The sequence below is a fragment of the Acartia tonsa genome, chromosome 4, assembly GCF_053477335.1.
Source record: "Acartia tonsa isolate MP-2025a chromosome 4, ASM5347733v1, whole genome shotgun sequence".
NCBI classification, from domain to species: Eukaryota; Metazoa; Arthropoda; class Copepoda; order Calanoida; family Acartiidae; genus Acartia; species Acartia tonsa.
Window position 1 is genome coordinate 811,869 of NC_137263.1, and position 17,971 is coordinate 829,839.

General features: G+C 33.1%; 1 protein-coding gene across 1 annotated transcript in view; it reads left to right on the top strand.

Annotated features, from left to right (window-relative positions):
- The window catches only part of LOC145318130 (discoidin domain-containing receptor 2-like), a 131,640-nt gene that overhangs the window by 33,475 nt on the left and 80,194 nt on the right, over positions 1-17,971 (top strand). The window contains exon 5 of the mRNA XM_080159479.1: positions 17,535-17,614. Coding sequence (XP_080015605.1) covers positions 17,535-17,614 — 80 coding nt within the window. The remainder of the gene's footprint in view (positions 1-17,534; positions 17,615-17,971) is intronic.

Below are 17,971 nucleotides of genomic sequence, written 5' to 3' on the forward strand. Positions count from 1 at the left end.
TAATATATAGCCGCTAGAGTTCTCAATTTAGTAAACTAATACACCCTTTAAACATCAAGCAATTAATTTATATAAAGTATAATTACTTTTATAAAGTTCATAGATAAACAAAAATTTCATATTTAATTTAATTACAATATATATTTGGCATTTTATTGAGAGAAAGATTATTTAAAACAATGCTTTTATATATATAATAGTTGACCCTAACTAATACGTTCATTGATCTTGATAGGTCTATACACAGTCTATTTGATATTTGAAGCCTTTAAGGCATTTTTAATATATTATACTACATCCAAATACCTACTCTACTCTGTTGCATAACGCTTAAGATCAGCATAAAATTTTTAAGTAGAGTTGTTTAATTATTCAACTGCATTCTGATATTCATATCTATCTAGAGACTGTTTATATAGAAGTCTTTCTGTTAATCTTTATTGTTACATTAGGTCTATGTTAACTTACACCAAATTTTATTAGTCATATTTTTTACCGCTAGAGGCTTTATTCTAGCAAAATTTATAATATTGCTTGATTAATATACATTTTTACTATGTTTAATTACTTTTGCGTACTTAATTAATATATTAATTAAATATTTTAAATTCAAATTTATATTTATTTATTGCAAAACATGTTAGGTTTACTTATAGAAGTCTTTCTGTTAATCTTTATTGTTACATTCGGTCTATGTTAACTTACACCAAATACTATTGTAGAGTATCAGAACTGAGTATAAATGTATATGTTTATACAAAATTGCAGTAAATTTGTTGCAAAACTGATTAAATACATGTTACTGTTTAGGGACATACTGACGTTTTTGTAATAGGAATCAGCATTAAAAAATCAGATGAATAGGATAAAAAAAAGTAAAATATCAGCTTGTTTTAAATGGACGTACGGACTTTCTGGTAACGATTATATAATTGCTGCGCTTTCTAAGTCTTATCTAACTGTTATAGGAATCAGCATGCAAAGTTTGAAATCGATAGGACAATTTTAATCTGTTTAAATTAATGAAAAGAGCTAATTTTAACGGACGGACGTACGGACGGATCGACCCTAATAATAGGAAAGCTTCGCTTTTAAAAATAAATTGCTTAAAACCAACCAGGAAACTGTTTAGCATCAATAAAAAAAAAGTCCATCTATCTGTCTATCTATATGTCTATGCCCTATGGTATCTATCTGTATGTCTAACTAGCTATCTACAAATCTTTGCATCAATCTAAACAAGTATATGTTTATAAAATTATAAATTTGCTTATGAATAGATAAAATCTATCTATCTGTCTGTCTATCTATCATTATATTTATCTATCTATCTAACTGTCTGTCTGTCTATCTATCTTCTATCTATCTGTCTGTCTATCTATCTAGAAACATAAGCATCAATCTAAACAACTATGTATATGTTTATATAATTATAAATTTGCTTATGAATAGATGAAATCTGATTTCAATTCAGCTTAAAATAACAATACCAAATTCTCTCTCTAGTTCTCTCTCTCTCTCTTTCTCTCTCTCTCTCTCTCTCTGACTCTCTCTCTCTCTCTATATATATATATATATATATCCCTCTCTCACTCTCTGTCTCTCTGTCTTCTCTCTCTCTCTTTCTCTCTCTCTCTCTCTCTCTCTCTCTCTCTCTCTCTCTCTATCTCTCTCTATCTCTATCTCCCTTTCTCTCTCTCTCTCTTTAAATCTGTTTTTTATCTTATTTTAATCCTATATTCCATTAAAAGATCATATACTATCATGTGGGAATATACAACAAGTTTTTTTTCCATACATTTAATGTCCGTTTAGATTGTTAAAATTGTCCTATCGATTTAAGATTTAAGTTCTGTAACAGTTAAATTTAAGTTTTTGGAACCTTAAGATACAGATAAAAAACCTTACTACTTTAAATAATAGTCTATGTAATTTGGAAAAAGTGATTACATATAAGATTAGGCATGATGCTATAGTCATAGCAACTCTACTAAGCTATGATTTCTTTTAGATATTGCTACAAAGAAAGTCCCTCAAAAATCATCATGTTACGTCATAATAACGAGGGATTATCCATCTCTTTTTTAGAGGTTTTCTTTCCAACTCCCCCTCTTCTCATTTCTCATTTTTATGACGTCATTGAGGGACTTTCTTCGTCTTCATTGCTGCGCAACCAACAGACATAATTGTTCTTGTCAAAAAATATATTTTCGCTTTTTCAACAAATACAGACAGGGAAATAAAATACATTCGCTTCCGCTTAGAATCATATTCGCATTGTGTTTTATATCAGGAAGGGAGGGGACATTGGGCTGTTTATTACCCTAGTCCAGTGGCGTGCGAACCGAAGGGGGCATTTGGGGCAATCGCCCCCCCCCTAGCGACCAAAACGCCCCCCCCCTGCCTCCCCCTAGCAACCGCCCCCCCCCCTGCCCCCCCCCCCCTAAATGTAAAAAAATGCCCCATTTTGCCCCCCCCTGGTCAACAAAAATGCCCCTTTTTGCCCCCTACTCTACAAAAAGCAAAACTATCCCAGTTTCCAAAAAAAAACATCAAGAAATACTCCACAAAAAAAATTTTGGCGCTTCGCGCCAACCAGACAGTTACTATTAATTTAACCTTACCAAATTTTTTAATTAGTGTAGAAATTAGGTTATAATCTTTTTTCACTGAACATAACAAACCAGGTTAAAGGAAGTATTTTATTTTGTATAATATAAACTTTTTACCAAAGAAATTTTGTACATCCCCAATGATGATACACAAAATTACCCCTTATATAGATTACAATTAGTGGATGAAATGTATGGAAACTCGACTTAATTAACCAACCAATCAAAATTCCATTAAAGTCCCCAAAGTTGTTGAGCCAACGAATAAGAAAAATTTATATGAAATATTGGGGACTAGTGTAATAAATAGCCCAAAAACCCCTCCCTCCCTGCATATTTGAAGAAAAAAATTTGTGCTTCGCGCCCTTCCAAATGGTTTCTGCTATGAAATATTGGGGACTAGTGTAATAAATAGCCCAAAAACCCCTCCCTCCCTGCATATTTGAAGAAAAAAATTTGCGCTTCGCGCCCTTCCAAATGGTTTCTGCTATGAAATATTGGGGACGAGTGTAATAAATAGTCCAAAAACCCCTCCCTCCCTGCATATTTGAAGAAAAAAATTTGCGCTTCGCGCCCTTCCAAATGGTTTCTGCTATGAAATATTGGGGACTAGTGTAATAAATAGCCCAAAAACCCCTCCCTCCCTGCATATTTGAAGAAAAAAATTGCGCTTCGCGCCCTTTCAAATGGTTTCTGCTATGAAATATTGGAGACTAGTGTAATAAATAGCCCAAAAACCCCTCCCTCCCTGCATATTTGAAGAAAAAAATTTGCGCTTCACGCCCTTCCAAATGGTTTCTGCTTTTTATCACAATGAAAGGACAAGTAATTTTTTTTTATTTTTTACTAAGTTCATTAAATCTTTGGTTTTTATGGTACAATAAATTTTTTTGTGGATTATAATATTTAAAAAAAAAAATTTCTCGCTGTTTCGAGCATCCAGTATGTAATTTACTTTGACTGTCATCACACAACATGCAGGAAAAAGGATTTGTGACTTTTTCTACCTAAAATATATATTTATTTCAACAGATGCTCTTTAAATCTACTTGTCTGTATTCTTATTAATGATTTTTTGTGCTTTTCTACTTAAAGATGTTGTCATCCTTGTTGTCAAACAATAAAGAAATATTTAATATCATTTTTTCATATTTCCCCCGAATTAAATTCGTTATTGGTATAAGCTGTTATTTATCCATCATTTACAGTTTAAAGTTCAGCTTTGTATCCTTTACACAGTTTTAATCAGTATATATTTAGGATTAGTATTGACCTAATATTTGTATCATAAACATTTTTGTAATTTCTTAATGACCCTTATTTTTTTTCTAGAACTTACTGAAGTTCTATCTTTTTAGTATAAAATTGACATATTTTGAGAATAGATTTGTTGAATAAGTCTTTACTTAATTTAAATGTACACCTTTTATGATAAACGGCAATTTTTCTTTCTCTTTTTTTTACTTCTGGTTTACAATCAACTAACACTTTTTTAAAGAGAATATCTTGGAATAATCTTTGTTTAATATTGTTATAATAACTCTTATAATTCAGATGTAAACGTTTTTATGTATATAATTAAGACAAATAAAGAATCAAATAATAATAATAATTTTTTCATATTAGGTTAATTTTTGGGAAATTTTTTTCTAAAATGAGTGTTCTTATCTCACCCCCCCCCCCCCCAATTTTTTTTAATGGGGTTATTCATCCTTCCTGAGATTTTATAACATCCCCTTCCACCCATTAAAATAATGTTTTGTGGTGGAGGGGGGGGGGAAGGTTAATTTATCTTCTGTACTATTTTTTCGAAGATGCTTTCTAGCTCCCTTCCCTTCGGTCATTACAGGGTGGGGAGAAGGGATGGGGGAGAAGAGATGGGGGGGGGGGGAAGAGATGGGGGGGAAGAGGTGGGGGATATAAATGGGAAATAGGGATGGGGAAGAAGGGATAAGGACTAGGAGGCCCATAATCAAATAATCCCACCCCTTAAAACGCCCTTATTTAAAATTAGTATATATAATCAAAATGCCCCCCCCTAAAGCAAAGTGTCCCCCCGGGGCACTTTGATTTAGGGGGGGGCAAAATTTTACAAAATCTTCAAAATGCCCCCCCCTAGACAAAGTGCTTCGCACGCCACTGCCCTAGTCCCCAAAGTTTTATAATAACCATTTCTTATTCGTTAGCTTAAGAATTTTGGGGACTTTTAATAAAATTTAATTGGTAGGTTTATTTAGCTAGTTGCCTATCTAAAATTTTTGTTTTACCACTAATTTCAATCTTGTACAGAAGTGGTAGTTTTGTGAATTGTTATTGGGGATTTACATCAATTTATCAACCCTTGTCTTATCCCTTGCAAAAATATATAAGATTAACAAGGATGATAATGTATATAGTAAGTATAAAAGCGCACAAAAAAGGATCTAAAGGGATAAGACAATGGCCGATAAATTGATGTAAATCCCCTATGATGATAAACAATATTTCAAATTAAAATTTGTGGTTGAAACGTTTGAACACTGGGCTTAATAATCCGACCAACCAGTCCCCAAAGTTATTATGCTAACAAATAAAAGAAAACGTTATATTAAAACATTGGGGACTAGTGAAATAAACAGCCCATTGTCCCCACTCTCTATATGATTTTGTGCTATTGTAATAATATGCAATTATGTTAATTTGATAAAGTGATTCATATGCGGTAGTGATTTCACATAGCAAACTATTTAACATTCAAATTTTAAATTAAAATTTCGGGGATTAATATTGAGATAGATGGTTTATTTAGTGTGTGGGTGTGTTTGTGTGTGTGTTAGAGAGAGATGGAAAGAAAGGAAAGTTTAACAAGGATAACAACATAGAGAGAGGGGACAATTGGCTTTTTATTCACTGGTCCCCAAAGTTTTATAATAATGTTTTCTTATTCGTTGACTTAACAACTTAACAACTTTGCTGACTTTGATTTTGATTGGACCGCTCATTAAGTCGAGTATTTAAACTTTTCAACCACGAATTTTAATCTACAGAAGGTAAAATTTATCAATCAATTTATCAGCCATTGTCCTATCCCTTCTGATTACTGATATCAACGTCTATAAGAAAAGCACATTGAAAGAATTTAAATTAGTAGTTTATAACAGGATCTAAAGGGATAATTTGATGTACATCTCCAATGATGATACACAAAATTAACCCTTCTGTAGATTACAATAAGTGGCTGAAACTTTTGGAGACTGAACAAAATGAAGCAACCAATCAAAATTCAATTAAAGTCTGCATTATTTTTAAGCCAACAGATAAGAAAACGTTATTAGAAGACTTTGGGGAATAGTTTAATAAACATCCCAATGTCCCCTCCCAAACTGAGTTTATATACCTATATATCCTTTCTTTTTACGGTCGGACTGACGTATATTTGACTAGAGAAGCTTCGCTATTAAAAAGATCTATCTATATAATGAAAAGAATGGTGTATAATAAACTAATATTTGTTTAAGCAAATACAAAAAAAAACTCATTTTCAGTAGCGAAGCTACTCTATAGCTTATTTGGTTCGTACGTCTATTTTATAAATAACTTTTTATGGTTGTCTTAATTGAAAAATGTACCTTACGTAGCTGAATTTTTTTATCAATGAATATTTATATTATAACTCACTTTGTCCATCTGTCTTTAATACAATGGAACACATGAAATAGATAGATACTTTATAGTAAGATGTAAAAAAAGACAGACAACAAGGCAGACTGACGGACATACATACAGACAGACAGACATATAGACAGACAGAAAGACAGACAGAAAGACAGACAAACAGACAGAAAGACAGACGGACAACAGACAGACAAACAGACAGACGGTCAGACAGACGAACAGACAGATAGATAGATGGACAGACAGACAGACAGACAGACATACAGACAATTGGGCAGACAGACGAACATACAGACAGAAAGACAGACAGACAATCAATAGATTAGTTTCACTTAAAAAAGCTCAAAGAAAAAATTTAAAAATACCTTTCAAAGACTCCCCCTTACCCCCCCCCCTTCCGATTTATGAAAATACCCTAGGGATGGGGGAATTACGTTTCCACCCCCAACCTTACACATGTCATCTTGCCCCAGGGAGGGATAGGACATAAGACTGTAAATTAAAATTGCTACCAAAAATTCTGGGCCTTTTAAAAGTCTTGATTGGTTGGTGTAAACTAACAGTGTCTAACTTTTTCATCAGTTATTAGAATTTACAGGAAGGGTTATTTTGTTTTATATTATTGGGGGTTTATATAACATTCTTTATTGTCTTATCCCTTAAGATCCCTGTACTACCCAAACCTTTCGTTTATGAAAAAAGCGAAGATTACCAGGAAGGAGGATATACAAACTTTCCCGATTTTGTATAATTTTTGAGGAACACGACTCCAGTTACGTCATATTTTTCTTTCCCGAAAAAGGGAAGGGGGAAAGAAAAAAAAGGGAAGGGGGGAAGAAAAAAGAGATGGGAGAAAAGGGGATTTTCCCCATCTCTTTTGAAGAGATTTTCTTATCCCTTCCCTTTTTCGGGAAAGAAAAATATGACGTCACTGGAGTTGTGTTCCTCAAAAATTATACAAAATCGGGAAAGTTTGTATATCCTCCAAGGAAGGAAGGGTACATTTGGCTGTTTATTACACTAGTCCCCAAAGTCTTATTATAATGTTTCCTTATTCGTTGACTTAAAAACTTTGGGGACTTTTTATTAAATATTGATTGGTTGGTACATTAAGTAAAAGGCTCAAACGTTTCAACCAATAATTATAATCTAAAAAAGGGGTAATTTTGTGTATCATCATTGGAGATACACATCACTTTTCCCTGCAAATCACCCTGTAAAACTTTTGTGTTGTCATTATATCAACACAATCATTATTTTTTGTTATTATTAGAATTGCGTTTTATAGTCAATTAAAGACTTAATAATGGTTATTATTTCGACAGACATGTCGATAATATGTCAGCTGTGACCATTTCTTTGTAATAAAACTTTTCTGTCCCCAAAATTCTGAAGAAAAGCTTTTAGGAAATCAAACACAATAATTTAAAATCCCCTTCTTTCTTCACAAAATAACAGAGTTAATAACGTAGAGGGCTGGTAACCCAATGACACATAGAACTATTACATTGGAGATCTGGTTGGCATGCAGGGAGGGAGGGGACATTGGGCTGTTTATTATTACACTAGTTGGATTAACTACTTTGGGGACTTTTGTTAAATTTTGATCGGTTGGTTAACAATATGTAGATTATATGTCAACCATGAATACCCCTTAAATTACAAATAGCGACTAGCGATTTATCTTGGGAGGGTGGTGGTACCCTCCCCCAAATAAGTTTAAACCTTCCCAGGACCTATGAGAAGCTACATTGTAAAGGAAAACCTTTTTGTTTCAGCAGTTACAGACACACACTCAAAGATCCTGTTACTTTATTACAATGATATTATCTACCAACAAGTACACGGGGAATAAAAACCCATATCTCCCAAAAGTAACTACTCTAAAGAAGCTCTAGTTTTATTCCATAAGATTTTCTGCTCTTACGGCTTATGGTCCAAAATAAAGAGTTTTTATTAAACTGTAACTTTAATTTGAATAGCCATATTGGTTTGAAACATTAATTTTTATGATCAAATGTCCTTAATAAATAAATCGGCGTTTTCCTGTTCCCCCCCCCCCCCCCCCGACAGTCTGGATAGTCTGCGGGAGGAGGAAAAGATTTGGACACAGGAAAAAGGCAAGCTTCAATTTAATTCAATAACGTGTCCGTGCTGTGTGGGGAAGCGAGCGAAGCGAGGCTTCTCCACACAGCACGGACACGTTATTGAATTAAATTGAAGCTTGCCTTTTTCCTGTGTCCACAACTTGATGTCGGGGTACTCTAATTTTCTAAATTTCAAAAACTATTTTAGGTTAGGTTAGGTTAGGTTATAGGCTAGGAACCGAGCGCTGCGGCCACGGATGTTCGTTGTCTGGGGTACTTTAATTTTCTAAATTTCAAAAAACTATTTTAGGTTAGGTTAGGTTAGGTTATAGGCTAGGGAGCCGAGCGCTGCGGCCACGGATGTTCGTTGTCTGGGGTACTTTAATTTTCTAAATTTCAAAAAACTATTTTAGGTTAGGTTAGGTTAGGTTATAGGCTAGGGAGCCGAGCGCTGCGGCCACGGATGTTCGTTGTCTGGGGTACTTTAATTTTCTAAATTTCAAAAAACTATTTTAGGTTAGGTTAGGTTAGGTTATAGGCTAGGGAGCCGAGCGCTGCGGCCACAGATGTTCGTTGTCGGCTATTTCTTTTAAATATTGCTACGCAACCCACAAATAAAATTGTTCTTGCTAAAAAAACGCGGACGAGAGGGAGAACATAAAGGGGACTGGGAAAAGGGGGTTGTTGGTCAGATGGGAGAGGAAAGGGGTAAACAATACAGTAAAAAAACGCGGACACGTAGCGGACGAGAGGGAGAACATAAAGGGGGCGGGGATAAGGGGGTTGTTGGTCAGATGGGAGAGGAAAGGGGTAAACAATACAGTAAAAAAACGCGGACACGTAGCGGACGAGAGGGAGAACATAAAGGGGGCGGGGATAAGGGGGTTGTATATAAATAGACTGAAAGCTTGAAGTTGTGTGCTAGTCGACTGCCTTGTAGCGAGGGACTGCGATCCTAGACTGGTTGGCATGGTTGACTATGGAGGCAAGGCAAGGCTCGTGTCTCGCCTTATATACCCTCCCTCCCTTCCTCCTGTCCAACCTAATAATAGTTTACTTAAATTATTATTTTGTTGTCGGGGGGGGGGGGGGGGGGGGTACTCAAATTTTCGAAATCGCTAAAAATAATACTAAGAGGAATCTACCAATAAATCTAATGCTTTGATTGTGTTATTATTAATTCTCTCTCTCTTTTTCCCTTCTCTTTCTTTACATGTCTCTCTTTCTCTCTCTCTCTATCTATCTCTCTCTCTCTCTCTCTCCCCCTCTATCTCTCTCTCTCTCTCTCTCTCTCTCTCTCTCTATCTCTCTCTATCTCTCTCTCTCTCTCTCTCTCTCTCTCTCTCTCTCTCTCTCCCTCTATCTCTCTCTCCCTCTCTCTCTCTCTCCTTCTATCTCTTTCTTTCTCTTTCGCTCTGTCTTTCTATGTCTCTGACTCGCTCTCTCCCTCTCTCTTTCTCTCTATTCCTCCATTTCTCTCTCTCTCTCTTCCCGTCTCTCTCTCTCTTTCTTTCTCCCTTCCTATTTTTTCTTCATTTTCTTTCTTCATCTCTCCCTTTCTCTATCTTTTTCTCTTTCTTTAACATTCTATCTCTTTCTTTCTCTCTCTCTCTCTCTCTCTCTCTCTCTCTCTCTCTCTCTCTCTCTATCTCTCTCTCTCTCTCTCTCTCTCTCTCTCTCTCTCTCTCTCTATCTCTCTCTCTCTCTCTCTCTCTCTCTCTCTCTCTCTCTCTCTCTCTCTCTCTCTCTATCTATCTCTCTCTCTCTCTCTCTCTCTCTCTCTCTCTCTCTCTCTGTCACTCTCACTCTCTCTTTTTCTCACTTTCTTTCTTACTCACTGTCTGTCTGTCTGTCTGTCTGTCTCTCTCTCCATCTCTCAGTTATTCTCTTTCTTTCATGCTCACTGTCTGTCTGTCTCTCTCTCTCTGTCTCTCTTTCTTTCTCTCTCTCTATCTATTTATCTCTCTCTAATGTCTCTCTCTCTCTCTCTAACTCTCTCTCTCTCTCTCTCCCTCTCTTTCTGCTATTAGACCCAATCATCTTATAAAAAATTTTGGTAACATTATAGGAATATACTGTCTAAATAAATTCTAAATATTTCATTTCTTGTCCGAATTCCCTTTTTGAGTTGCAAATCTACTCTACATATTATATATAGTTGGTACCTTAGAAGAAAGGGATAAGACAATGGACGATAAAATAATATACATCCCCAATGTTGTTAAACAAAATTTCCCCTGTTGTATGTTGACATTATTGGTTTGAAACCAACAAATAAGAACAACAGTTCCTAAGGTTTTTAAGCCAACAAACAAGATAACCAAATTATAAAACTATTATATCATTCAGTCTGGATTTCCCAAAAATATTTGTATGCTTAAAATTTAAATTTAAATCTTGATTTGGTTGTACAAACTAATCTACAGAAAGAATAATTTGATAGTTTATTGTAATAAAGGGTGTGTATCAATTTATCGTCCATTGTCTTATCCCTTAAGAACCCTGAAAGTCTGACACTTAACCATATGTTATTAACATAAAATCTCTCAGATTTATTAATGGATATACATAATATTACATGGATGTTGCTCCAGATTTTTTTTGTATTCTGATAAAGTAATACTCCCAGCTGGCTTAGATAATGATAGCCTTATCCACTTCCTTTACCCCATACTCTAGTAGGAGGTACTGGGTGAACAAACTGACCAATAAATTAGTTCGATCCATGTTAGCAAGCTAAATTGACGACAAATTTTTCCGTGTCATAATATCCACTTATATTCTACATCCATTAATATGATGATGCCATACAATGTTATAAGTGTCAACCACTAAACTGATTGGGTTCACCATTTTAGGGAAGCTTCATATAAGTCCTAAGATTATCCAATACCTGTTAGCGAGATCTAACATCACTTAGACAGACAGACATTCTGTTACTTTAATACGGAATTATTTTTTTCTCCATTTAAAATTATGTTTCTGATGTCTATTTCCCAAAATAAGCCTCCCACTCTCGCTTACCACATTAAAGGATTTTCCTCCCATTTCCTATATTTATATTTTGGCTATGATGGTTTTTATATACACATCTTAATATTGACCCCTTTTAACCCCACCCCCCCAAGGAAAAAAAATTGGGGGGTTCAAATATTTTGTTTTGCTCAAGACACCCCTCCCCCTTATAAGATTTAATTTCTTGATACATATTTTTAGGTGGGTGTATTACCCCTTTAGGAAGAAGGGGGGATGGTTAATATTCCCATTTAAAATATTTTTGGATATTACCAACTAATCTTTAAAACCTCTAACTCGTAACTCAACACTATGTATAGGCTTAAAAATGAGCTATCATAAATCATATTCATTTTTGTAGTGTAGTTTTTTTTCAGGGAGGGAGGGGACATGGGTTGTTTATATTACAAGTCACCAAAGATTTATTATTCTTTGGCTCAACAACTTCGATTGATTGATTGGTTCATTAAATTGAGTGTTTATATGTTTCAACCACTAATTGTAATCTACAGAAGGGATAATTTTGTGTATAATCATTAAGGATGTACATATATTTTCGGCCATTAACTTATCCCTTAATATCCCTGAGTTTTCTAGTTTATCTGTCAGTCTATCCATTTAAGTAACTACACATATCTACCTATCAATCTATCTATCCATTTACCCATTAATCTATCTAATTAGCAATCAATCCATCTACCAATCATTATTCCATCTATCTATCTATCTATTTACCCATTAATCTATCTACTTATCAATCCATCTATCTATCTATCAATGCAAACCCTGAAACTTAATCCAATCTGTCATAACAAGAAACCCCAAATGGGATTTCAGTTGTCTTTTATATTCTATTTATCTATCTATCCATTCTTTCATTTATACATATAATCCATCTATGTATCTATCTATCCATGCAAACCCAGAAAACTAAATCCAATCTGTCATTAACAAGAAATCTCAAAAGGAATTTCAGTTGTTTTTTATATTCTACTATCGGCTTCGCCCCTAGACTCTAGGGGCTTTGCCTCAGGAGGTAATTAAAAGGAGGTTCAGTGGTTACCGAGATCTTAAGGGACAGACAGACGGATGGACAGACATATGGACGGACAGACAGACGGACGGACGTACAGACAGACATTAATCTACTTTGTATTATAGATATATCCATCTATTTATCTCTCTGATAATTCAATCCTTCATCTATTCATCTATCTATGTCACAAAGTAATATATAAATCTATTTACGTCACTATGCTACATTTTTTATCTAAATATCTATATTTCAACCTCTCTATCTGTTCATCTAACTATATTTCAATATCTCTGTCTATATATCCATCCATCCATCTATCTATCCATCCATCTATCAATTCATTTGTAAATCTTTCTAACTATTTCTCCCAAATATTTTATCTATCAATATAATTTATATTTATCTATTTTATTTTGAAATTACTGTAGGGACCTTCCCTATGAAATGAAAGGGATAGTTTTATTTATATATTATCAGGAATCTAAAGGGATAAGACATTGGTCGATAAATTTATGTACAACCCTAATGATGATAAACAAAATTATCCGTTCTGTAGATTATAATTAGTCGTTGAAATGTTTGGACACACAACTTAATGAACTTAATAAAAAGTCCCCAAAGTTTTAAAGCAAACGAAGAAGAAAATGTTATAATAAAAGTTTGGGAACTATTGTAATACACAGCCTAATGTCCCCTCCATCCCTGATATAGTTATTTTATTTTACAAGGACAGCAGGGATATAGGGGATAAGACAATGATTGATAAATTTATCTTCCCCTTATGTATGAATTCTACTTTTGAAAGCTGTTGAATATTGGTTGAAATAGATTATTTTTACCAACACTGCTCCCTACCTCCCTGCTAGAAAGGGTAGTTTTATTTTATTTTAAGAAGAAACGAGAATGCCAATATCCATAATTGCAAAGCTAAAACTTTGTAATAATCATAATAATAAGGTTCTTAAGTGATAAGACAATGGACAATAAATTGATGTACATCCTCAATGATGATAAATTTAATGATTAAAAGAAATATACCCCTTCAGTGGATTGAAAATATTGGTTGAAATATTTGAATACTGCTAGTTTTGAACCAATCAATCAGAATGTAATAAAACAAATCTAAAGTAGCGACTATTTTTAATCTTCTAATAAAACGAATAGGACAAAAGATGCCTTATAACTCATCTTACCGTAATTTTGAAATTGACGTACAGACCAATGTTTTACAGGATATATTGTGTAGAGAAGCTTCGCTTCCTTTATCTCCTGTGTGTGTGTGTGTGTGTGTGTGTGTGTGTGAGTGTGTGTTTGCCACAAGGTTTAGACAATGGATATATAAAATACGTGGATATATTGACAGGGGAACATTTGTCGCCAATTTAGCACATAATATAGACCTTATTTATTGATCAGTTCGTTCATTCAGTAGACGGAGATGGGAAGAGGGGGGGTATCGTTTTTGGCAACATCCAAGTAATAATAAATCCATTGTTTGTGTCCGCCACAAGGTTTGGACAGCTTTCAATATTTGCAGACAGGGATCTAAAGGGATAAGACAATGGCCGATAAATTGATTTGTATTAACCAATAATGATACACAAAATTACCCTTTCTTTAGAATACAGTTAGTGGTTGAATCTCAACTAAATGGACCAACCAATAAAAGTCCCCAAAACTTATAAGGGTAGGTTTATAACTATTTTTGTGGAGTGTACCACCAGCTACACCCCCATACTTTCATCGACTGTTCCTAGATGCCTCTAGGGGCGTAGCCGCTAGTAATTGATAGTTACACAGGAAATATTTGTAAAAATACTTGAAATCCCTTGTTGAATAAATACCTCAAATATTTAGATAGTAGCAGGGAGGGAGGGGACATTGGACTGTAAATTACACTGGTACCCACATTTTTTAATTATCCTATTGGTTGACTTAAACAATGGGCGCTATTATAGAACTATGATTGGTTGGTTCCCACCCTCTTAAAAAAAATAAAGACCATTTTACAACAATTGGATTTTTTTTTGGTTTTTCTCAGAGATCTAATGGGATAAGACAATGACTGATCAATTAATATACATCCCAAATAATGATACACAAAATTAATCCTTCTATAGATCACATTAAGAAGTTAACAAAAGTCTCCCAAGTTAATAAGCGAGCAATGCCCAATGTCCCCCCCTGAATAAAAACTCTTTACAACATTTGAATTTATGATGGTTTTTATTCGAAAGAAAAACAATTTTGTCTCCGACTTTTATGTTCAAAGATAATAAAACATACCTCTAATTTTGATAAACAAGATTAAGCCCTATTTATTTATTAAAATTATTGGTGAAAAAGTTTGGACATTGCTAGTATGTTTACCAATTAATCAAGATTCGATAAAAGTACACAAAGTTCTTAAGCCTACAAATAAAAGACCGTGTTTATAAAACTTTGGGTACCAGTGTAATTTACAGTCCAATGTCCCCTCCCTCACTGCCAAAACCTTAAATTTTATATTGGATATAAATTTCAATTTTATTCTGTAACAGAAGAAAGCCTTAAAGCTTTTATTTTCATGTTTCTCTCTTTTCTAGATATCTTTTTTTATTCCTTTTTTCTTTAAAACATTGCTTAAAATATTTACAGACAAGCAAATGTAGGAAAAAACGGTCTATTTAGTTCAAACCTTTCAAAAGATTCATGTATTTTTGTATGGTATAATCTTACGACTGTAGCAACTCTATAATAATTACAAGAAAGTAAATTAAGCTAGAAATCTTGTTGGAGGATAGTTTAATTTTGAAATGGTGATTCTTAGGACGATAATCAAAAACTTCTGAATAAGGTAGAAAATCAGAAAGGAAGGGGACAATTGGCTGTTTATTACAATAGTCTCCAAAGTTTTAAAATAACGTTTTCTTATTCGTTGACTCAACTACTCTTTGGTCTTTTATTTAATTTTAATTTGGTTGGTTCATTAAGATGAGTGTTTAAACATTTCAACCACTAATTGTAAATTGCAGAAGGGGTAATTTTGAATATCATCATTGGTGATGTTCTTCAACTTATCGGCCATTGTCTTATCCCTTGAGATCCCTGAGTTCTATTCTAATCCCATAATAAGAAAAAAGCTGAGATTTTGTAAGCTTCGCAACTTATGGATAAATTATTACTTGTTTTCTATTAGAAATCTCAAACTTAATTATTTAGGTATTTTGATTTTTCATTGATTTAAGAATTTGATATGAGAGAAGTTTCAAGTAAATGAACTAATATACTTTAAAAGAATAAACTCATTCCATTTTTACTAAAATATTTCCTGTGCTTTAAAAAATTATTTCAAACATAGCCCAAAGATTCCCTTAAAAGTTGGGTATAATATGTATAGGCTTATAAAAAGTCAATTTAAACATATTTATTCTTCATTTTTTGATACTAGGGTAAAATATGAAGATAATTGCCTTACTCTATGGGGAGTTCTTTGACGATCAAGAAAAAAAATGAAAAGCAATTCATCTATATAACTACTTTTCTCAGTGTAAAGTCCTATATTAATTTTGATGTTTTTGGTCAGACTTTAAAATAATAACTATTTTACTCTACATTTCCTAATGTTCTTTGTCTGATTTGTTCCCTATAACAACACCTAGCAAGCAGTTAGTTTAATATTTTAGTAAATTTAAATTGTTAACATCGTTTAACAAGTTTAGGAGAAATGCAATCTTTAGCAACAGTTCAAGATTATCTGTCAAATTTTATTGATAGATAGATAGATGGATAAACAGATAGATAGATAGATGGACAACCTATAGGTAAAAAGATAGACAGACAGATAGAAAGATGGATATAATAGATGAACATAAATGCAATCTTTGGCAACAGTTGAAGATTATCTGCCAAATTTATAGATAAATAGATAGACAGATAGATAGACATATGGTTGAATAGATAGATGGACAGGTAGATAGATATAAATAGATGGAGATTAAAAATAAACAGAAATGAAATATCTGTTTAATTTATAGATAGACAGATAGATAGATATATAGCTAGATAGATATACATATAGATGGATAGATAGATAGACATTAAGCTATAAAAATTGGAAAGAATTTTAATGAATATAATAGATTTGAAATCTGCATAAAATTTTAAGGAATTTTTATAAGATTCGTTTTTTGTATAATTCTTTATCTATAAGCGCAAATACAAATTAAGTTAAGTAATTTTGACATCTGTGATTGGTGGATTGAAAACTATCTGCGCCCTGATTGGAGAAGCTTAAGTGACGTACATCATTCAACCAATTAGAGCGCAGGTAGTTTCCAATCCACCTATCCTATTGGTCAAAATTTATTAACTTAAATTGGATTTGCACTTTTAAATAATGAATTATATAAAAAACGAATTTTATAAAAAAAATCCTTAAAATTTTATGCAGTTTTCTCATCTACTATTTTATTTATTAAAATTCTTTCCAATTTTTATAGCTTAATAGACATATAGATAGATAGATAGATAGATTTAAAGAAAGACATTATGAATAAAGATTATCTGTTGTATTTATAGGCCGACAGGAAGTAAAGTGATTGATAAAAATCTACTTCAAATTGCATATGCCAAGTTGATGTACAATTGTACATGCAAATGGTTTCTAAATTACTTGCGATACTTGCCCTGCAGGCTTCAAAAATAAAGACAGAAAATGTATTGATTATAGACAAAATCTTAAGTTAAGATTACATGTTTAGTAATTAGTTAATAATTTAATATTCAATAGCCTTGTTTTATATAACACTTCTCAAAACAAGGCCAAATTTATATTGACATTAAATTATATATCTAAGTTTCAAATATTTATAAAGTTTATGGGAGTAATTATGTTTTAAAATCTTATTTATGTAATGTGAAAATGGTGAATAATTTTACTAGATTGGGACACCTAGCGGCAAAATAAGAACTCAAAATTGATGTTAAAACACATGTCTGGTACCTGTTTTTTTAATACTAACGGCTCCGCCCCTAGTGGCCTCTAGGTGGATATATTCATAAATTGATAGAGGTATAGGAATAGGTACATTTATTTTATGGATAGATAGATAGATGGATAAATGGTTTAATTCATTATATTATTTTTAGGTAAATGGGTACAATATGAAAGCCATTCCGGAGATCATTTGCTGCATGGAAACCAGAATACCTACCTCTCTAACCATCAGGTAATGACATCAGGGATCTAAAGGGATAAGACAATGAACAATAAATTGATGTATATCACCAATGATGATAAATCTAAATTACCCCTGATGTAGGGTGTAATTGGACACATTGGAACCAAGCAATTTAAAGTCCCCAAAGTTTTAAGCCAGCGAATGTCCCCTCCCTTCCTTCCTGGATTAAAGGATTCAAAAATGTCAAAAACTGTATTATACAAGAGACAGTAATAACTTTTATCGCATCGTATTATAGACAGCTTTCCGCAATTATTAAAAATATAAGATTAAAACCAGCTAATAAAACTAAAATTATTTTATTTTATTTTAATTTTATTCGTTGAAAATTGTCTGTCATACAAT